The 23,788-nt window shown below is 41.3% G+C and overlaps 1 protein-coding gene across 1 annotated transcript; it reads right to left on the reverse strand.

Annotated features, from left to right (window-relative positions):
• Positions 1-9,885: 9,885 nt before the first annotated feature.
• On the reverse strand, positions 9,886-21,482 carry LOC139459839 (monocarboxylate transporter 13-like). Its single transcript, XM_071241550.1, has 7 exons — positions 21,112-21,482; positions 19,358-19,576; positions 18,955-19,166; positions 18,566-18,709; positions 17,281-17,940; positions 16,667-16,765; positions 9,886-10,031 (listed from the first exon to the last, which is right to left on the reverse strand). The coding sequence occupies exons 1-7, from the start codon at positions 21,480-21,482 to the stop codon at positions 9,886-9,888; spliced, it is 1,851 nt and encodes a 616-aa protein (XP_071097651.1).
• Between the last annotated feature and the right edge of the window lie 2,306 nt (positions 21,483-23,788).

Raw genomic sequence — 23,788 nt, forward strand, 5'->3', positions numbered from 1 at the left:
CACGTGTCTAGTTTCATGAAAAAAATATTCATTAGTTCTGACGCGGAAACTAAGTTCAGAGTTGTTTGAAACTAAGTCGAAATTGTTTTCATGGAAACATAAAATACTAAAATTTATTTATTTTTATCAAAATAGCAAAAGACACCAGTTAGGTCGATGTGCAATGCATGTGCCAAGTTTCGCTGAACAATATTGAAAGGTTTTTAAGTTATGACCTGAAAACAAACCCTAGCCTCATTTGAGACTAAATCAAAAGTTTTCATGGAAATAACAAAAGAATGTTAAAAATATTGAAATATCAAAAGGCACGGTTGTCAAGTTATGGCAAGAGAGTTAAGTGACTGTAAAAGTCCAGTTCCCACTGGCCTTTAATAGTCGGGTAACTCCCTTGCCTCGGGAAGATGGGTATGGCCCGGAAACGAACCCTACTCTCGAAATAGTCTAAGTCGAAATAGTTTCCATGAAAAAATATAATAATACATAAATACATATACGTCAAATTGCATGCAATTTTCTTAACACACCAATTAAAACAATGCATCCAATTTAGCGTTTACATCGAAAGTAATAAGTTCAATCTGTATAGTAAACATATTGATGTGGTAATGTATCGTGGCAAAAATACCTACTTAGGTAGCAATTCTCATCAAACGGTCTCCCTTGAATCACAGTTTGAACAATGCATTCTGTATCGATTAATGGTTATATAGTAGACGGAATCATAGGTTAAATGCTCACAAGTAATTGATCATGTTCCATTTCGCAATTACTCCATGCCTCCATTATCGAAGTGAGTTGTTTTGCCGCTCTCTCGGTCGATTAATATGCTGTAGAAATGGAAAATTATTATTTGCTTGGGATTTCATTGATTTTTGTGCAGTGGAAATCTCAGTCTGTGACAAGCGTACCTGGCAGTTTGTCTGCACACAGCGGTCAAAACAGTCGCCAGTTGGCGAATCCCCATACACCTTATAGGGAGGTATTAGGACTATCATCCACTGAAAATAATATGACCTCCAAAACTTGGACAAATTATTGAAAAGAAAATCGTTCGCTGGCCATCTTGATGATTTTGGTCTGGCTCTTCCTTGCAGAGGAAAACTAGGTATGTGATGAGGTGCCGCCTGAAAAAGATCATGTGTGCCCTTAATAAACTTCTGTATTCAAAGCTCGTTCACTTTTAAGGTGTCAAGAGAAAAAGAAAGAACACAATATTATTAACTAATGAAGAAACGTGTAGCTGAGTACAATATATGTCCTGACCCGTGAAGATCCGTGGTAGAATAGGTCTCCAGCAACCCATGCTTGCCTTAAAAGGCGACTATGCTTGTCGTAAGAGGCGACTAACGGGATCGGGTGGTCAGGCTCGCTGACCTGGTTGATGCATGTTATCGTATCCCAATTGCGTGGATCGATGCTCATGATGTCAGTCACTGTATTGTCAAGACTCGATTATTTACAGACCGCCGTCATATAGCAGGAATATTGCTGAGTGCGGCGTTCCAACAAACAATATATGTCCTGGATATAAAACAAGTAAATATCTGTGTATTTAACGGATTAGATTGTATGGGAGCACCATACTAGTCCCATACAGGTTTAATAATTCAGACTATATGTACGTTTTTAGGGTCATTTAAAACCCATAATATTTACGACATTAAGTTTTTCATTAAAAATTTCTGATCTTTTTACAATAGCTTCCCTTCATTGAAGGTTTTCTTTTACAAATTTCGAAACAATTTGTTCGAATCTCTTACATCTTTGCGTTTATGATTTGTGCTATACAAAAGATCACATAGTTGTGGATATTTATTGAGGAATCGATTTTTTCTAGCAACAAGTATTGTTTTAGTTATCTCTTGTTAATGTAATGAAAGTATGTGATGCGGATCTGTGTGTTGTGTGCAGGTGTATCATGTACAACCAGATAATCACTCAAATATATATTTATTGCAATAATATCCGTTTTAAATATATTACCACTGCTCTAATTGTGATACTTTTAACCCATCTACACAAATCCAATCGTCAAAATATAATAAAGCGAAGATAAACACCATTGTTAAAGCAGTTGTTATAGATGTGGATTGTCTCTTTATATGTCAGTGCTAGCTGGCGACATTAAATCTATATCCAAGAGGAATGTCTGACAAAGTCATTTTTATAGATACATGTAGTTAATAAAAGCTATCATTTAGAAGAAGTCTAAAATCAGCTAAACAGGATTTTAATTATGTTCTGTCTAAATGCCCCTCTTTCACTATGACCACGAATATCCCGAATCACCCCGAATCGGAAACGTTCGAAATTCGTGATGATTCGGCCAATAATGCAAACTTCCGTGGAGAATCTGTAGGAGGTACGAAGCAGTCACGACAAACGTAAGACGGAGTTACGAAAACTAGTGGCTAAGCGGGTGGAAATATATGAAGAATGCCAGGAATGGGTTAAGAAAACATGTACGAATTACAAGATTCATGTACGGATCATGCACGAATTGTAAGAATCACCTACGACTAACTTACGAATATGCAGAATGCATGTACGAATGCAGGACGATCGCAACGAATAAGATACGACTCATGCGACATAGTTACGAATAGTTTGCGAAAGTCGGTACTTTTCCTGACACTTCGGCATGTTCTTGGGTCCCGAAAGGCTGGCCAACCCGTCATTTCCAGCATGGAGGTTCAACGGAGAGCACGTGTTGCTCTGGTCCTGGTCCTTGGGGAATCGTGTTGTTCTTCCTTCATTCTTACATGATTCGTAGTTGACTCGGGACATTCGTGGCTGTTTCGGGATGTTTTAGGGTTGAGGACAAGAAATTTTGGGAGCAACGAATCGCTAAGAATAGCCAAGAATACAAAAGAATCGATTACGTAGCGGTTACGGAACATAAGAATTAATTACGAATGGATTACGATACAGCCACGAAATTGCAATTCGGGGACCCTTCCACGAAAGTTTTTGACAAACAAAAACTTTCTCGCCGATTCGACGAACTCCCGCGAACTGTACGAATGTTTGGGAATCAAAAAAGATTAATTTAAGAACTTCAAGAAATTATTGAGATTTATCTACGAACGTGAAAAATTTCCTATTCGGGGTGATTCGGGATACTCGTGGCCGTAGTGAAATGGGGGCATAACAACTACAATACATGATTGTATTTTGTAATATACGCTTAGATACGAGGGGCGTTCAATAAGTTTTGCAACTTCGATATAAGACCAAGTCGCAGAATATTTTTTGCACTTTTATTTTTCAATATAATCTCCATTCACGTCAGTACACTTATTCCATTTGTCCTTCAAACTTTTTATACCATATTATAGCAATCCGCAGATTGGCCGTCTAACCACGCCTCTGTTGCAGCCTTTATGTCCTCGTCATCCTGGAAACGTCTTCCACGTAGGGCAGATTTCATTTGCGGGACAGGAAATAGTCACTGGGGGCAAAGTCTGGACTGTACAGTTAAATCACCCACCCTACAGCCCAGACTAAGCGTGGTTAGAGGGCCAATTTGCGGATTTCTGCAAAACATATTGAACGCCCCTCGTAAATTAAGTGATGCTTATGGTATACAGTAAATGCAAAGTGTTATTATATAACGCTTATTTAGTTACAGATTCTTGTAATTGTATACCGTTACTTTAACCTAACTATTTTATGTTTCTGGGTATATCATAATTTCTCCAAATTTCTTGTGTATTTTATTATTCGGTATAAAAGTTACTTTTGTTTTCATAGGGCTTTACTGAAGCATTTGGCTACCTTGGTCTGTTACAACCAAAAAAAATCGCCAGTGGCCAATATCAATATCACAATGTGAGTTTGACAGGTACATGAATAATTTGTTTTGAAATCTGTGATAGGGGGCCGAGATTCGCTGTGTATAGTTGCGTCCCTTTGGCACGCCAGAAACCTATGATTGTGGGTTCGAACTCCGGTTCGTCCCGATTATGTTTCTAGGTTTGTCAGCACCATACCCGTGGTCGTGGGTTTCGCCGAAGTGGTAGACATCTGAGACCTGCATCACTTCGGGCTTTCATCCCACATTAAGTTCACACGCCGCGATATAACTGGAATACTGTTAAAAGTGGCGTTAAACCCAACTCACTAATTACTTTAATACATTTTTAACTTCTTGGTATAATATACAAAGGGATATTTGCGCCGTTCAACGCATGACTGCCTTAAAGAGGGTGACGGGCCTTGTTGTAGGTTATGGAGACATGCGAGTGGTGACGAATGCGTGGTACGGCTGTCACTTCGTGGTCTGTAGTGATGCACGCGCGATAATATCAGGTTTTACCCACAGACAGCACTACTCCTGCAAGCCTGGTTCCCTGGGTATGCTGCGCTGGCGCTGCACTGAGGCTGTACTCCTCAGGTTGAACACAATGGAAGCTGGGCCAGACAAACTAGTGGCTGACATTATGAGCTCCATCTCACGTCGTCGGGGTTCGGTGACACCACATGGGGCTTGTAACGCAAATTTGATAATAAGGATAATCCTTTTATGTAGTTCTATGACTCCGTTAGTGACCGTATATATCTTGCTGCTAATATTTCTGTTACAAGCCCCTGTGGGTGACACGCAATCAACCAAGCCATCGAGTCTGACCATCAGGTCCAATTTAGTTGCCATGTGCGCCAGGCATAGGTTGCAGGGGATGTATTCTAATTCGGGGTCTCACGTATGGGGTTAACAGAATAATAGAGAGTGAGTTTAAATTCAACGCCGCATCGGCATTGTATTATGACAAGAACAAGTTGATATATACACAAGTGTCATGAATACATATTTTGTTTAAAAACAAATTTGTCAAACATATTTGGGCATTGCAATATTATTTACAACTGTTTAAAACACGGGCTATGAGAGAGAGAGAGAGAGAGAGAGAGAGAGAGAGAGAGAGAGAGAGAGAGAGAGAGAGAGAGAGAGAGAGAGAGAGAGACCATGTTAACCTGCGCAATATTAAATTTTATTATTGATTGCTTTGTACTCCACAGCTAGATGTCGCAGACAACAAGAGACAACAACAACGCAGATAATAAGGGCGGAGGTCTAGTGGTAGAGCGTCCGCCCGGAGAGCGGAAGGTCCGGGATTCCATCCCCGGCCGCGTCATACCAAAAGACGTTAAAAGATGGTACTTGTTGTTACCCTGTCTGGCGCTCGGCATTAAGGGGCTAAAACAAGGACTGGTCGGCTTGGAGTCAGTATACTGTGTCTGACTGTGGGGTATTCATGTTAAACATTGTCATGTGAGCTAGCACTATAAATCGGCATCAGTCCGGTCTAGTACAAGCAGCCACACACACACACACACACACACACACAAACACACACGTGCATGCACGTCGCTATTTAAGTGCAATAATCTTGGACGCGACGTTAAACCCCATTTCACCTCACCTAACTGAAACGCGAAAGTTAACCGAGATAGTTGTGAAATCAGTACATAACCACACAAGATCAATGGACGATCAACAAGTTACACATGTTACACAATGTGCCAAATATATGATACAATGATGAAATCATTAATTGGCTCTATTTCAAAAGTCAATGAACGCACGAATGAATATCTTGTATGAGGCACGACCTCCGTTCTTGAACCCAAGAATCATCAGTGGTCACAAAAATGTGCGGGGACACAGGGCGTTAAGTCGTCTAAGGCCAACAAATGGATGTGTAGAGGGGGTTAGTACCGTTGCTAGTGTCATTTGATTGTTGCACCAGTTTGGTGTTTTTTAATTTGGTGTTGGCGGGAGTTTCTCTATAACTCTGAACCAACGCTTATTTAGTCAAAGTCTCATGACCAGGATTTAAACCATGAACATAAACACGCCTAAAAACACAATACCAGTTGCCAAGTATGTTTTTGGTGGCCGACAGTAAAGGTAGACGACAATGCAAATACAGATTAACATCATCACATGGCACGGCAATAACGGAATATAACTTTTAAAAATAGGTGCTACTCGTATGTACATAAGACAAAGTTAACTGAATTGGGTACCATGTTAATATAACGAGGGTGGGGTGGGGTGGTCGCGGGTTGATATGGAAAACTGCCATACAATAACCTTTTTATCATAAAACATAACATAAAATTGTAAAATGCATCCATTTTCACCTTTCTTTGGAAGACATTGTCACGGGAAAGCAAATCGAGAGGACGAGCAGACGACGCAATAAGGGACGTAACTCCAATTTTTTACCACGCGGGCTGATATCGTTCGCCGAATCAAAATGCATTGACAAAGCCGCATCAACAAAGGAAGCGGGTCGAATAAGGATCTGGTTATGCCCGTCTGTGTTGGCCCTATCGCACATGCAAAATAGGTATGTAACACAGACTGATACAGGCAATACAGAAAGTAGGGTCAGACACACCTCTGAAAGTGTGGGCGCAATGTATTCCTTATCTCTTGGCGCACGAGGCCAGTCAGCTCTTATGCAGACATCGTCTAGCTAATCATATCACTATATTCTTTTAACGAGTAATGATAATGATGAATACTAATATTTTATGAGGAAGCCCAAACAATATATTCTCGTTAGCGCCTTGGTACACGAGTAAAAGAAGCTCATCATGGCGTTATTAGCAGGCTAGGATGCTGCTGAATATGAGATATTTTTAAAAAAAATAGGATTTGGTTGCATCACATTGACCTGAATCAAATGACATGTCACTCTGAATGCCATGCAACTATTCTTCACTCGCACTTGATGACGGAAAAGGAAGACATTACCCGGTTCTGTTTAGAGATAATGAGTGCAATGATATGAAAACGCTCAAGAAAATACATCATCTCTAGGTCTGGCATGAAAACGGAAAGCTCTAAAGAGCACGTTCATGTAATCATATATTGTAATTAGGGACCAAGCCCAACAAGCAAGATAAAGCCATACGCAATTTAACAAAACAAATAGATAACATTTCAAAATGACAATGTTCAGCGGAAGCAAATATTTTTATATTAATACACTGTCATATCTTCATACATGTTACTGCGTGTCGATGAATATATTGATAAAACATGTGATAAATGTACTGCGAAATGTACTTCAAGCGCAATAATATGTTTGGATTTTATCGTTTTAAAATCGGAAGACTTTTTTAATTTGTTTAATCGCTACATGATCAATTTGGAGTCAGAACCATCAATATGTCTGGTCTGTTGATCGGGGTTGCGTCTCGTCATGAAGTCAAGATACATCCCTGTATGCATTCTTTCTCTGATACGATTTATTGCCAAAGTGTTGTATCACGATACATACGTGTTAGGAATAAGTGACAGGTTAATCGAACCCTAGTCTTCGGTGAGTGAGTGAGTGAGTGAGTGAGTGAGTGAGTTAGTATAGTTTAACGCCACTTTTATCAAGATTCCAGCAATATCGCGACGGGGGACACCAAGGCTTCACACATTGTACCCATGTCAGGAATCGAACCCGGTCCTTGGCGTGACGAGCCAATGCTTTAACCACTGGGCCCTCATTGAGTGAGTGAGTAAATATTTGTCACGCCATTGCAAGCACCATCCAAACAATATCACGCTAGTCTGTAAATAATGTTGGCCAGCAGAAATCAGTGATTGACGGCATCAGCAACGATCTAGGGTACCAGAACACTGTTGTTTTAAACCGCAGTCAACAATATTCCAGTCATAAAACGGTGGCCTCTAAATAACCGGAACTTGGAGGAGGCAAAACAGTGGTTGATAGCAAGATCAACTTCTTGGTAACTGATACCCACAATAGTCAGGTTCACCATTTTTATCTGCTCTAACCACAATCACTAACAACCGTGGTAGTCAGGTCTCGCACTATAACTACGACAAAGATGGGAATCTTTTATTCCCGTAAGCCCCAAATGTCGCTGTAACTGATTAAGGAGGTTTGGATTTAACCCTGGGGCATTTAATAATTCTAAAGGACCAACCCCTGTGAAAAAAACACACAAATGAAACAATAATAAAAAGACTAAAATATTTCGGCTCCTTGTTTGCCTTGAAGCAATGGGTGAGTGAGTAAGTTGGTTTAACGCCGCATTTAGAATATTCCAGTTATATCACGGCGTTTCAGCTTAATGTGGGACGAAGCCCAGAGTGATGCAGGTCTCAGACGTTTACCACTTTGGTGAAACCCACGATACCGACAAGCCAAGAAACATGATCAGGGTGAACCGGGATTTAAACAAACGATCATAGGTTTTTGGAGCGCCGTAGGGACACAAGGCTGCACAACGAATTGCAGCGCCTCAGACGACTGGTCCACCCCCAGTGAGCGTGTTATGCCCTCTTCTTCGAGAGGAAAAATAAACAAAAACCCAGTCAAGGTATTACAAAACAGTCAATGACGTATCTTGTCAGTGAGTTGCTTGGGTCTGTTTTGTAGCGATATGTTCTCATAATGAACAACAGAACATTGGTTTGTAATAGAGTAAACGTTTCCACAAAACAAGTCTTCCCAGTGGTTGCAAACATTTATTCCCATCTGAACAATTCTGAAAAAAATCAAAAACTGCGCTCACTCTGCACAATGACTCAGACCACAGTACATGTTTATTTGAACGAATCATTTTGAAATGGCTCTTGTATAGTTACAGTTGTATTGAGATATCACAGAGTCACCGGGGCTATTCAAATATACCGCAATACTCTGAAGTGGGAACTGTGCCTGCCGTGTGAAAGGTTACTATTGTACTACGATATTGCCAGCTGTCCAATTACAAGTTAAGCGTTTCAGCATGTCCGTGAAATATTCAGACCCTGCTCAACCAATCCAATTGTACATGGATTCAACTGGACTGTGTTGTCTATTCCACTTGTACATGTATAAGACGTGCTATTAATCATTCATCAAGGACAATACTGTAATGGAAGCCTGAACCGTAGAGAGGAAATCCGACGCAGTGATTGTGTGTTCTCGTTCGAATGTTTCAGATTTCAGAAGCGAATTTGCACTGTCAGTTTACAACTGCATCTGCTACATCCGCTTCGAGGCATGCCCTCCTACAGTGCTGTACATCTGCCCCTGTATGTGCAATTGTGGGAACAATTCGCATGTGCTCAATTATGTACGGGCCAGTGACATAAATCTTAATGTATATTTTTGCACCCGTTACATGATGACCTTCAAGACGCATCTCCTCAGGCAACAACCATCGAAATGTGGTTACTCTGACCAGCAACCGATCACAATCCCTTGGCTCACATCTTTAGTGTGAAATTGGCTTGATGTCGGCAATTTCGATTGAATTTCATGACAAAACTCCCAATTACCCAACCCCGCTATGTTTGTTCAACTTTTGCGCAAAGTGATTTTTTTAATTGAAATGTTGGTATATAAAATTGAAAAACTTTATGTGGTGAAACAATCAATTTTAATCATTTGTACATTTGTAACTTTCATTGTAAGCTTTTTTTAACCTCCGATGTCCATTTTAAGGGCTGCAGATCCACTGTATTGTGTGCGTATTTAGTAAATATTTTATGATTTCTGAATGGAAAGAGTCTCTGCAGCATGTATACTGTGGGTATACTGAGTAGGTCTTGCTCTTTCTCCTTTTAATGAACTGGTTTCCTTTTTGTAATTTTAGTTTCGTTTTAACAAACTGTAATAGTTGTAACTTAAATATGTCCTTGAGTCACATTCTTTCCACAAGATCTAGCTGGGTATTTCGCTCTTGGCTCTTTGTGACCTTGCCTTTAATGAATGCGGAACCTCATTGGTGTTATACTCGGCATGTTGTATGCAGCAAAAACAGTTTATGAATTAACATTAAATGTGTCACAAATCTTTTCACAAGAACTAGCTGGGTATTCAGCTGTTTGCTGTTTGTAACTTTGACATCAATGAATATGGAACCTCACTGGTGTGAAATAGTGACAGATTTGTGAGTGCCAGTGGATTTCAGACACTGAATGATCACTGGCAAAAAGGCGACACTCACACCCATACTGCCGAATATCAGGAAAGGCAGATCATACGATCCAGTCAAGTCATACAGTATCCCTGTAATTGAAGAAGAAACATATGTTACCAAATATGATTACCACAAACCGAAAACCGGTAAACAACAAATTAGCTTCAGTTGCCAAGGCCCTATGCTTGAGAAATAAAGTTTGATCTACCCCCATGTGTTGTGTAATATGGAACAGTTTTGCCCTGTACTAATATAGTTAAAGCACGAGGACCCTTGCCTCCGACTGCTTGACGTTATTATAGTTCTTGCATAACACATGGGTTACAGACTAACACTACATTTTAGATGGGTTTAAAAAGAAACATGTAATACGCAGTGCCGTAAACTCTCGAATATAGGGCTAACTAAAGGGCACTTCCACCTAATTGTCTGCATCCTTCTTACCTTAAGGGAAAGTACGTTTTGAACATAGTAAAACACAACTGAAATTGGTAGTTTATAGTTTATCTCAGTCACATTTTATTATCCGTTCAGTGTGTGATTGTTCATAATCTCAAGCAGCAAAAAGAAGGATTTATATTTAAGTTATAATATTATAATTATATACTCTTCAAAAAACGAAACTTGACATAGATGTATAGATGATGTGTCTATAATTCGCGAAAACACATGCAAAGCACATAAACGTAGCGTTTGGGGATCAATTTTATAGCTTCATCCAAACGCAACCGCCTGTAAAAAACGTGCAGCACAGGATCCTGCATTTAGGCTTACAGGCCCCCTGCTGAATGGGTATAAAAATCCACATCAACGGCTGTTCATACAGTCCTTATAACGGCAGTAGAGGCGGTGACAGAATGCCAAGACTGAATGCAGCTCAACAAAACAACGCCATTGGGAGATTACAAGCTGGAGCAACTCAGCAAGAAGTTGCCAGGCACTTTGGCGTATCCAGACAGACGATCTCCTCACTGTGGACCTATTACAACAACACCAACAGAGTTGACGACAGTCCAAGGTCAGGAAGACCAAGGATGACAACCCAAGCACGAGATCGATACATCCGGCTGCGACACCTCCGAGACCGCACTGCCACAACCACGTCTACAACCACACAGATCCCTGGGGTACGCAGAATATCAGATCAAACGGTACGCAACAGACTGAGGGAGGCTGGACTTTTTGCACGAAGACCTGTTCGACGTCATGTATTGACCCCACGTCATCTGGCGGACCGTCTGCTTTGGTGCCAACAGAGGGTTAGATGGGCACGTGCAACGTGGAGAAATGTACTGTTTACCGACGAGTCCCGTTTCCTACTCAAACTTGCTGATGGGCGCGCACGTGTCTACAGACGTCGGGGTGAACGTTACGCCCCCAACTGTGTGCAGCAGGTTGTCCCATTTGGCGGCGGGAGTTTCATGGTATGGGCCGGAATTCATCACGGTGGTAGGACGCCTCTCGTGCATGTGGCAGGTGCATTGACAGGTGTGCGTTACAGAGACTTGATCCTACAGCCTTACGTTCTTCCTCACGTCAACGTTCATGGCGGACAGTTCCAGCAGGACAACGCTCGACCGCATATTGCACGTGTTTGTCAGGACTTCTTACAGCACAACAACATCCAGACATTACCTTGGCCAGCCCGGTCACCAGATTTGTCCCCGATTGAGCATATGTGTGACGAGTTGGATCGACGCGTTCGCAGAAGGAATCCACCGCCCCAAACACTTCCGGCGCTTCTTGATGCACTTCAACATGAATGGTAGCACATCCAACAGCGTGTTATTGACAACTTGATTGCATCTATGGGTCGTCGGTGTCAAGCGGTGATTGATGCACGTGGTGGGCACAGCCGATACTGACATTTTCTGTACCCCTGTGACATTAACTGTATCGTGTACGTGTGTCTGCCTAGGTGACACGATTAATGTTTTGAACATTGTGTACATTGATTTTCAAACAGTGTTTCAATTATGGTTTCTGTGTCCTATTTTGAAACAATCGCATTATATTACATTTTGAAAGTCAGTGTCAAGTTTCTTTTTTTTGAAGAGTATATAATATTTGTTTCAGTTTAATGAAGTGACTCAAACGATTCCCCAAGTGAATTGTGGTGCTGAGGTGATGTGTTTTCTGTTACAAAAGGTGGATGTTTGACATCATTTTTGCTATACATTTTCCCATACCATTCAATTACACAAATCAATATTTGCTGTGGATGTGCCATTTTGACAGTGATGAAAGAACAATTTTACCAAGGATACGTGAGTTCACAGGGGAGTTTCTTTTCCTGAAAATATACTTTGGTTTACTGAAATAACTTACATATGCCTCGTACTGTAGGAAAAAAATAATGTACCTTTTTCTTGCAGACAGTGTGTATTTAGATATTGAGAAGTCGGACACCTCTAAACCAGATGCTTCGGACACTTCAAAACCAGATGCTTCGGACACCTCAAAACCAGATGCTTCGGACAAATGATCTCGTCAACCATGGCTGGTTGCTCTTCTAGGTGAAGGTAAACCTTCATTCCAAACCACTGCTGCCTTGTGGCTGTACCAATCCATGGGAATAGCTGAGCGAAATCCAGAGTCAGAGGCCCTAAGGCAGTATGCCATTATTCAAAACCCTTCAGTCACCTCTTACCCTGTCACTGATACCAAACAGTATTGGATTTTGCCTTACTATGAGAGAATCCAGTATAAAGTGATGCTGATTGTGTTCAATGCGAGACACAATCAAAAACCAACTTATATCAGCGAGCTTCTTGAAGAGTACGTGCCTGGGAGATCTCTCAGATCAAGCTGCCAGTCCCTACTCTCTGTGCCTAGTGTTAGAACTTTTGGAGGTCAGAGTTTCGCCAAAGTTGCCCCTGAGCTATGGAATAGGCTGCCATTGGATATCGGGAACATTGACAGTCCTACTTTGTTCCGATCAAGACTCAAAAATCATTTCACCCAATCTTTCTTAGAGTATTGAGGCTTTGGTTTTTTCCTAGCTGTGTAATGTCTCTTCTTTGTGTAGACTCAAATGAAGCGCGTTTGAGCAGTTCTTCGAACTGGATACCAGCGCTATATAAATCTCTAGTTATTATTTTTATCACCCTTGTATCTATCAGTGAGACGTGGAGAGGCGGGAACTCATGCAGGTGCTTTAGTTGGCACTCCAGATCAAGCTGCCTAGGACAGAGGTAACTCCAGCATCACCTCACAGTGACGGGACAACCGGGGAAGCAGGAGTCTACCAGTGGAAAGCCTAGCTTGACTGGCATAGAAGTTGCTTCAGATGGTGGGAAGGATCAATGCATTGTGCTCTGACCAGCCTTGCATGCAGACTGTAAACTTTGCCCGTGATAAGACAAACAAAGAAGAAAGAAAGAAACTCAAGAAGAGTTTTGATGCTGCAATGTCTGCACCCTGACGACCTGACCGTCAGCCGACCTCTGGGAGATGAATGATGTACGCATGACTGCATCAACAATGTGAACTCGGAAGATTGCAAGTGGATATCACCATGATACATGAACTAATCAAATCAGAAACCACTCAATGCTCAGAATGATAGAAACTGGCTAGAATCCATGGAGAAACTTCTGATCCTCGACTCGACACATCTGACGGGAATCATCAGGGTGTACATTCCTACCCTCTGGAGGTAAAGGACAAGTTCTTGTTTTACGACCAGCTCCAGATCATCATCAAAGGGTCACAGTCAAGGAAAGCTGCTACAGCTTGGCGACTTCAATTAAAGAGTGGGTACTGACACGAATCAAGGCCCTGCTGTCAGGGACAGTATGGCATTGGCAAGGCTATTAAACAGCTTCTCAAATTTTGTACACACCACTACCTGTGCAGCACTATTTCGTTCTTCCAGACTAAGTCTCAGCACAAGCTGCCATGAAGACACCCCCGCCAAAGCACTGGCACCAGATGGACCTAATCATTACAAGATGGCTCCAGCTCAGCAACTTGCTTATCACATGTTTATGCCTCAGTGCTGATTACGACACAGACCTTGGTCTGCTGCAGGATGAGCTTCCAACCAATGTATACGCACCACCCTAAGCTGGAGGGGAATTCTTTCATCAATGTCAGCAAGACCTTCCACCCACAAAGAGTTTAGTCCTTTACTTTAGAACTTAAGTCCAGGGGGAAACTCATGAGTGACTCAAAGCCTACTCCTGTGATGCCATCCCTGTCACCGAGGAAAGGTGCACAGCACAAACAGAATTTGCAAAACTACCCTGACCAGATCCTGCAAGCTATCAGAACAAATGGAAACCAATGACAGAAAACTGAAATAATATGCGTAAATGACTATTTGTTGAATGTCTGTATATGTACATTTGTTCACATTATAATTTGTATAACATTGTAAAAACTCATTGTACCAAATATGCTGCTGCACTCGGCCTGAGAGGAATAAAGTGCTGTTCTGTAAAGGCATTCAATTATCAACTGATGATGGGATCATCCAAGGTGTGTATGATCAAGTAAGACATCGGTCCAAATCAAACAAGATGTTGCCCCGCAACACGATCAGTTACAGAGACAAGCAAATGGGGAGATGGGTTAAGCACTACTAAGCTCTGGTCCAGCAAAAAACAAAATCTCTGACTCTCCACTGGAAGCCCTTTAGCACCTGCCAGTAATGACGGTGCTGGATGGGAAATTGTTGGTGGAGGAGCTGAGCAAGGCCATCGGGAGTCTGTCTGTGGGTAAACACTTGAAATGGATGGGATCCTTCCAGAGGCCATCAACTGTGGATAGGGGCTTCATCTTAGCCACCTGCATGAACATCTGTGTCGGTGTTGAGACGAGGTGCCCCTGGTCATTAGAGACTGAAACATCGCTACCTTGTACAAGAACAAGGATGATAGGATCGTTTGTAACAACTATCTCTGGATCTCTTTGCTGAGCACTGCAGGAAAGCTCTTAACTTGCTCCAGACTCCGTTAAATGAGACAAAGACCGCATATTCTTGAATTTGAAATTTGCAAAGAAGGTAAGTGATGTCTTATATTTAAATAACATTCTCAGACACAAATCAGTGTGCCACAAATTTCAGGAACCTCCAACAATTTCCAATACAAACATCATTTCATGCTGGTTGTTCAATTATATGAAAGTGTTGCAGAACATTGCAGAAGGTATGTAAATTCAACCCTTTGTTGCTGCCAAGACTCGGCATACTGCTACCAACCTGTATGTCACATAATCACAGGTGACTTCTCTATTGTTGTACCTGTGAAGATCCAGGTTAGAATAGGTCTTCAGCAAACCAAGCTTGCCCTAAAAGGCGACTAAACTTCCTGTAAAAGGCAACTAATGGAATCGGGTGGTCAGACTCTCTGACTTTGTTAATGCATGTCATCATATCCCAATTATGAGGATCAATGCCTATGATGCCCAGACTGGATTTAGAATGGCGTTAAACAACAAACAAACTAAACTAATCTCTATTGTTGACAATAACAACCTAATCAGTTATTCAAATATGGACCAACATATCGTGAGCTGTCGCCTACCAATTGGGATCACAACTTTAAAACCATTTTGGATGCTGTTGAAGCGTATGCCAATAAATGGGCCAAAAGAGAAAGGAACAGAATCGTACAATCACTTTTGGCAGAGATTTCTTATGACTATGGGAAAGGTTTTATTGTTTTTATTTATTGTGTGGTTCTAAAACTTGCTCATGGGATCCCGGTTCGAAGTGTGGATGGAATGATCTTCATGATCTTCTCCATCGTCAGCTGCAGGAAAAGTGCAAAGAGCTGAAGCAGCCAATCTATATCACATTTATCAACCACACAAAAGCCTTCACCCTCGTGTGCTGCTATTGGCTCCTCAGTATGATCCAGTGGCTCCACACTAACAGTTTGACGTCTCGTCCTCTGGATCAAAGCAGGGTTGTGTACTTGCCCTTGCCCTGCTTTGAATCGTATTTGCATTCATGTTGAAGCACACCTTTGAACCCACGACCGTCGGAGTCTTCCTCAACATAGAATCAAATGGGAAGCTGTTCAATCTGACTTGCATGAAAGCAAAAACTATAGTATGTGAAAGAGACATGCTGTTTGCAGACAACAGGGCTCTAGCAACCCACTCAACAAAGACATATATAAGACAACACAAAGCAAGACTTAGATCTACTAAGGCGTCGAGCAGCCTACATCAATCTCCATCAATGTCTACAAACTGGAGGTGGTAAATCAGTACACCTACCTCGTTTCCATCTTCAGAGAATCTGTCTTTGGATGCCGAGATCAACAGGCAGCATCCACATACTGCAAGCTGACAACCCACACCATGGTTGTTGTCGACAAATCCTGCATCTTCAGCTCATTGCTGCATGGAAGTGAGTCTTGAAACGTCTCTTCTAGACAAGAACAGAAACTCAACGCCTTCCATACACGCAGTCTGAGCGCATCCTCAGAATTAGCTGGAATGACCTGCACCAACAGCACCGACTTCACTGGCTCGACCATGTCCATCACATTGCGGACAGAACAACACTGAATCGTGTCCAGTTAACAAATTCGCCTTAAAATACATCTGCAAACAGCACTTGAGGTCACTGGACTACGAGAGGTGAGAGGAACTTGCTAACAAACAAAGGCATGCGTGTCTAAAGAATAAAGTTCAATTGCTATGTGTTGAAAAATATAATGGAGCTCCTAAACATTAAAAATCAGAAAATCAAATGGTCGTTTATTACCCATTAGTATCCCAAGCGTTGTGTTTGAGGCTCCAGTGACTGCCCCGCCTAATCCCATGGACACAGCATACATGTCTTCCCCCACCACTTGGAAGACAACTGCAAGGAAACATTGGGGTAAGATAAGTATAGGCTTAATCAGAAGTAGACTTTCTAGCTTCCAGTGTCACATTAGATCCTAATACTATGTGCGTTAAATATTAGTGCAAATTAAATAGAACAGGTCACAACCTCCACCTGCGGACATCAACATTGAAATAACATCCTTGGTCTAGAGGATAGACTTGAGAGCGGAAGGTCGGTGATTCGATTCTTGTCTGGTCATACCCAAATATGTTAAAAGATGGTACTTGTTGCTACCCTTCATGGCACTCAGCATTATGAGGATATATTGGCTTGCACTATAAACACCCATTAGTCCTAACTAGCACATGCAGACAGTCAGACACACACAGACACATAGACACACACACACACACACACACACACACACACACACACACACACACACACACACACACACACACACACACGTTTTCATATTAGTGCCACAGTCTTCAACAGGATGTAAAACCCCATTTCACCTCACTCAATACCACATCTTTATAACTCACCAATAGCAAAAGTGGACACCATCCCGCCTGCAGCCAATCCGTAAACTGAGAAGCAGGCCATTACCATGCCATAGGAATCCGCCCAAGATATCACTATCAAAGCGGTACTGGACACCAACACTGATGTACAGAACACATGGTAGGTCTTCACTCCTGGGATCATCTGTATGAAACCCGCCATAAGACGCATTCCAGTGCTTGTCCCATTTATTAACAGCATAATCATTATTCCCGTTTCTGCAGACAGACCCTTTGAGACACCAAAGTCAACTGCAGTCAAGACAGTCGCTGTGATGGAACCAAATCCTATTAAGCCACACAACAAGTAAGCACCATATAAGGGATTCAACAGTCGACGAAATTTAGATGTGGCCTCGATATTTGTATTGTTTTTCAACCGAGATGTAGGCGATACACCAAGTGATGACGTAACTAGGAGACCTGATAGAGCAACATTTAGGTAAATACCACTCATTATAAGCAGTGCTCCTCTCCAGCCAAACTCCCGCTTGAGTTTCTGCAAGATGGTGGGGAAGATCATGGACCCAAGACCACCTGATGACGTCATTAATGCTAATGCAAAGGCCTTGGCCCTAGGGTCACGGAACGCCAAGGTAACGTTGACATTGTTTGCCAGAAACACCATGCTACAACCACAACCTGAAAAGCAAAACAAACAAATCAGCTAATGTAATGGCCATTTGTTAAAAGAGAACATAAACTTCATGAGGGGAGGAACACAATGTATGAATGCGACACACTTGATTATCCAGCATTTCTAATCGCCATTCTATTATGACACACATCCTGGATCAATTCGCCACCCTCCTTTCACGATGCTAAAAAAGCAATGGAATCAAAATACACTTTTTCATGATTGAAACCAGGTAATTACCATATTCTGTATGAAATACAACCAGAACGTCTCACAGCAAGAGGACTTCCCGCCCACCTTAATCATCACGAAAACGTCTTGCCCAGGTTAAAGTTCAATTTAAATAAAGTGTCTTCTAATTCGACTTAACTATAGCAATTGCTCCATCATAAGAGAACTCTCGTTCAGAAGGGACATTTTGGTTGGTTGTTTAGGTCACTCTCAAGCGCGAAAGAATTTCTGTGCCATTAAGAGTAATGGAGATGGTGACGTCCCCAAAAGATGCAATGATTAAGATGCGTATCACTTCACTCTGGTTGCAAACATTTTAGTAAGCTGTCAAGATGTATATATAGGATGGTATTTGCTGGTTACAGCTACACTCTTTGCAATTATTAATACATGACTCACCCATTACCACGCCTATAGATACAAGGGTGAAGGTGTAACTTGTTGCAAACCAGCTCGCAAACAGTCCAAGGGAAGACACAATGCTGCCTGAACACAACACAGCTCGGATACCAAACCTCTGGATAAGGAAGCCATTCACAAGTCCTAGAAGAGAAAGAGAAATTCACACTAGGTCAATCTCTGATAACTTAAGTAGGGCAGGAGAAGTGTGGTAAAAGAATATCATGAAAAGGCACGAATATACACTTGCTTGTTTGTGACATAGGCTTAATAAGTTATAATATAATTGTTATGGTAATATATTTTGAAGAGGTGTTGACGCTCGAAGACTTAATAATAATTCTTAATTTTTTTCGATTAATTGATCTAAAATATGAAAATAAACCTGCCTCCCATGAATGTCAATCCAGTGGACGTTGATTGGATAGATGCGGTTGCAGCACGTGTGGTTTGAAAATCCTCTAACCAATCAACAAAGAGGGCCCCAAGTGAAAAAGGAAATCCCAAACCAAGGAAAACATTGAAACACCCACCAAGCAGGGTGACTATTTGCCGAAGTAACTGCTTGGATCCCTCTTTTTTGTCTATCTGCGATTCATACCTGATACATAAATAAAACCTTTCTTTACATGTTAATATGGATTTTGTATTGTAAACACATGCTTTTCTCACTTTAGCCTGACTAATATCTAGGAATGAATATCAATGTGTTTTTCATATTTTTCAGTTCATTAAAAGGTATGTTAGTATACAAACATCAATTCTGAAACACGAAAGCCTGAATATGCGTACCTGATATATGTGCCTTGAGAGCCATGTTGCACACAGCCATCATCTATGATGAACACCTGAGGCTCTATTGCTGGCACATCCGGGACATATGCTACATTGTCATACCCTGAAACAAAGGGTTTGACCTTTGGTGGTTCTGTGTCCACTTCTTTTGTGATGTTTGTACTGATGCAGAGATGTTCTTCTGTCCCTGACAGCGGTGCAACATGAGTTGAAGGTCTACAAGGAAGATAGTCATAAACTAAATGACGCAAATAATTACTCTGTGAATTCTGCAGCCCCAGCCCCTGGTGTGCTTCTAAATGAAGGTCTTGTTGCACATTAGAGGACTTTTGTACTTTAATATCGATCACACCACAGTAATTGTTTGTATTGTCTCTTGTCTAATGGGTATTCACAAATAATGCTGAACAGGTTCCATGTACAATAGCAACTGTATTGGTCTTGCTAATGTTGCATTCTGGGATTTTATTGGTTTCATAAGGATGGCATTGTCCGTAATTGAACTTTGGACTGTGGTTTATAATGATGTCCCTCAAAGCAATAACTTTTGTTTCAGTGTGTAAGATTTCACATTTAAAAGAAGCGTGTACAGAAGATGCCTCTGGATGATTCTGACTGCAACAGATAAAGGTTCAATTAAGCCAGTGCACCAACGCAAATCTATTTTCTCTAAAAAAGGTAGGTCAGCATGAAATATAAATGTTAAGATCGGTCATCAGTAGAAAGATCAGCTTTAAAAAAATGACTGCCATACAGTTCGTCAGTGCAGACTTTTGATAGGTTTCTGCAGACACATAATCAGAATGATCATCCCACACAATCTAGGATCAATTAATCACTAACCAGAATTTACGAAATTGACCCCAAAGAGTCAAACAAATCATTGTTCACTTGCACCAGTCCACCGGAGTTACTGACCAGGTGATTACAGATCATCTTCATGCTCAGGGACCACGTGTTGATCAACCGTTAACAAACTGAAGCATTCTTCAATGTCAATCCTAGGGTCACTGAACAGTATTACCGAGGCAACTTTCTGGCGTCATCAGTTGTGCCATTTGCGTGTCATACTAATCCCTTTTTGTCTTTCAAGACGATAACGCTCGTACCCACCATGCATGTATCGTTACTAGCAATCCCCAGCAGCAATACATCCCCATATAGTCAGCCATGAGTCCTGACATTTCCCTTGTCAAGCACGTCTGGGACATGATCTTGAGACGTGTGCGCAGGCGTCAAAGGCCACCTGCTACATTAGCCAAACTGGGCAAGTTTCGGCAAGAGGTATGGACAAGACTCCCTAAAACTGTCATGGGGAGATTGATTCGGACCATGTCAAGTCCTATGAACGAATGTTTGAATTATCATGGGGACATGACCAATTATTGATTAAGTCATCTTCCTTTTTAACTGTATACCCCTGTCGTCTTTGTTGGTTGGTTGTACCCTTACAGTACACTGCCAATCCATTTTGTTGATTGCCATGTTACACAAAATCCTCCCTTTTCTTATCCATCCATAACCCAAATTGATACCTAATTATATTTCTGGAATCATCTGTTATTTTCGACATCCCTTTTTATTTTGGCGAGTATAGTTTTGATATTTGTTAACTAGTATCTCAGAAGAATTTGAAAAGGACACATTGTTTAAATTGTTCATCGATTGAAAATATTTACAAACTGTATGTTCCAAACTGACATATATGTAGAGTTAAATCATTAATCTAATCATATTTAAATGTTATTTACCTTTCATCCATCGTATAAACATTGCTTATACTGGGCATTACTGTGACATAATCTTTTTTATCTTCATCTGAAACAATGTCCCCGTTTTCTTGAAAGGTACACTCCTTCGTTTTGCTTGTGATGGAAGATGAAGCAATATTGCCCTTATTGGTTTGGTCAACATCATTCGGATATTCTGGATGTTCAGCTCCCCCAGCCTCTTCGCCAACTTGACCATGTCCTGGAGACATATCTTGCACAGCATTCCCAGTTGAAGGATAACTTGAGCTAGCCATTCCGCCATCATTTCCAGCTGACAGATCTTTCCCTTCTAACTCCCTGTCCATGCTCATATGTGTGATGTCCATGGCAGTGGAACACTGGACCTTCATAGATCATCCAACGACTTTCGTTAACCTGGTTTAATATTGAGGCGTCTAGTTTTACTCACTTAGTGTCAGTTTTGACATATGTCAGTATATCCTTAAAGAAATATTCTGCTGGTATACAATGAGTTATGACAAAGTTTCCATAAACAAGTTGCACTGATATGGTTGTTAGGCTATCGTGTTATCCAGAGAAGCCTTTTCTCGGTGCTTCATACCTGTCCAAACACAGTTAGGACCACAATGAGAACTAAAATTAGCACAATTTGGCTAAGTATCACATGACTCATTAAGTCCACAGCACGCATCCATGATCATGAATAGTCCCTCCCAAAGTGTGACTAAGCTGAAATACAGACTAAATTTGTCACTCGCTTCAGAAGATAAAAAGTTGGACTTTTACACACTTGAACTTGACATTTTACAGACCTAAACATCAGCTTTGCATGCAGTATACGTAACATGCACCATATCAGTACTTGTTGTTATACATGTATTATGCTTAATGTATCAGGTAAAAGGTTATCAAATAAGTTTTGTGCAATATCCGCAACTGTGAAAATAACTTCAAGTCTATATATGACACTACATGAAATTTACAGATTTGAGTGCTCTGACACATACCATTCATTATAAGTAGCTTTTATTACCCTATTACAATTTATGAGGTTACACAGAATGCAAATAACTAATGGCTAGGCATAGGTTTATGTGTGAATTGGGTATAACACCACGTTGAATGGTATTCCTGTCATTATACCAGCTGCCTTCTAAATGTGAAAAATCCCATGAGCAGGGGTATGGTGTTGATAAACCTAGAAACATAATCGGGGCGAACCGGGATTCGAACCTACGATCATAAGTTTCTGGCGTGCCCAAGGGACGCACATCTGCCCAACGAGTTGTCGTGTCTTCCCTTGAAGCAACGGCAGAAAGGATATTCTGACATAAAATCTCTCGAATATCAAATAGTCGGCCCAAAAGTCAACCACACATCCTGAGATACCAAATACCGACAATGATAAGTTGAAAAAGACATTTTTCTATGATGGTCAGTTTAGTAGACTTTGATAATCTTCATTCTAAATCATACACATAAGAGAATGGTTACTCTCGTTCTGTGGATGATGATATACCGATTAAACAAAGAGATCTGATGCTAAAAGATTGTAGTGGTTGCACCTCTTTATTTCACATACCGTTTGTACATAGATAGATGACAAAGCGTAAGAAAAAGAAAATATTTTCTCAGACCTAGTGTTGAAGAAACATAGAACTGTGAGTACACATCCCTCAGTATATTGATGTATGTCATTTTTTAAGATTTGACAAATCAACTTTTCCAAAGCCATTAAATCGTAAACATGAAGGAACAACATATCGTATATGTACTCGCTGCAGAGGTAGATTCGACTAAGAGTTTAAACCAGGCAACTCATTCGACAGGGCGGTATCGTATCTCTCCACATTTCTATCGCCCACGCCTTTCTACGGTCATTTACTTGAAGCTGTCAGAATGAATAAATGTTGTTGATGTTCTCGCTGAAGAGTTAGATTCGACTAAGAGTTTAAACCAGGCAACACCTGAGACAAGGGAATATTGCATCTCTCCTTATTTCTGTCTACCGTGACACGAGTTGTGTGCGGTGGAGCGATTTGCTGCCAAATTTCCCTGAACCACAACCAAGTCAGATCTCGTGGTGTAGGATATGCGATATGGCGATGTTCCGACCGGCAGGGCTGAGTCTCGGCATTTTCGAACTTGAACTTGAACTTGCCTTTTTATAGCCACTACCACGAGTTACGAATGCCATAGCTTGCGGGGGCACGGGTGACCCAGTCGTCTAAGGCGCCGCGATTCGCTGTGCAGAGTTGCGTCCCTTCGGCACGCCAGAAACCTATGATTGTGGGTTCGAATCCCGGTTCACCATGATTATGTTTCTAGGTTTGTCAGAACCATACCCTTGCTCGTGTTTTTTTCCGAAGTGGTAAACGTCTGAAACCTGCATCACTTCGGGCTTTCCTCCCACATTAAGCTGACACGCCGTGATATAACTGTAATACTGTTAAAAGCGGCGTTAATCCCAACTCACTCACCATAACTTGCACGTGCATTTTCTTTACTGTTTTCCTCCATGAATTTTTTAACAAGTGTGAAAACAATGCCGTTTAAGACATTGCAAATCGACAATGGCTGCGTTTTGACGCACCGTTAGTCGAATATCAGGCCACCAAAATTTTCCAGTAACATGTATCCAATTTATATACTGGATGTTTTTTGTGTGGTCAGGTTCAATGGACTTCATACTACC

Source organism: Haliotis cracherodii, unplaced genomic scaffold (genome assembly GCF_022045235.1).
Source record: "Haliotis cracherodii isolate W230 unplaced genomic scaffold, xgHalCrac1.p SCAF_1, whole genome shotgun sequence".
Classification (NCBI taxonomy): Eukaryota; Metazoa; Mollusca; class Gastropoda; order Lepetellida; family Haliotidae; genus Haliotis; species Haliotis cracherodii.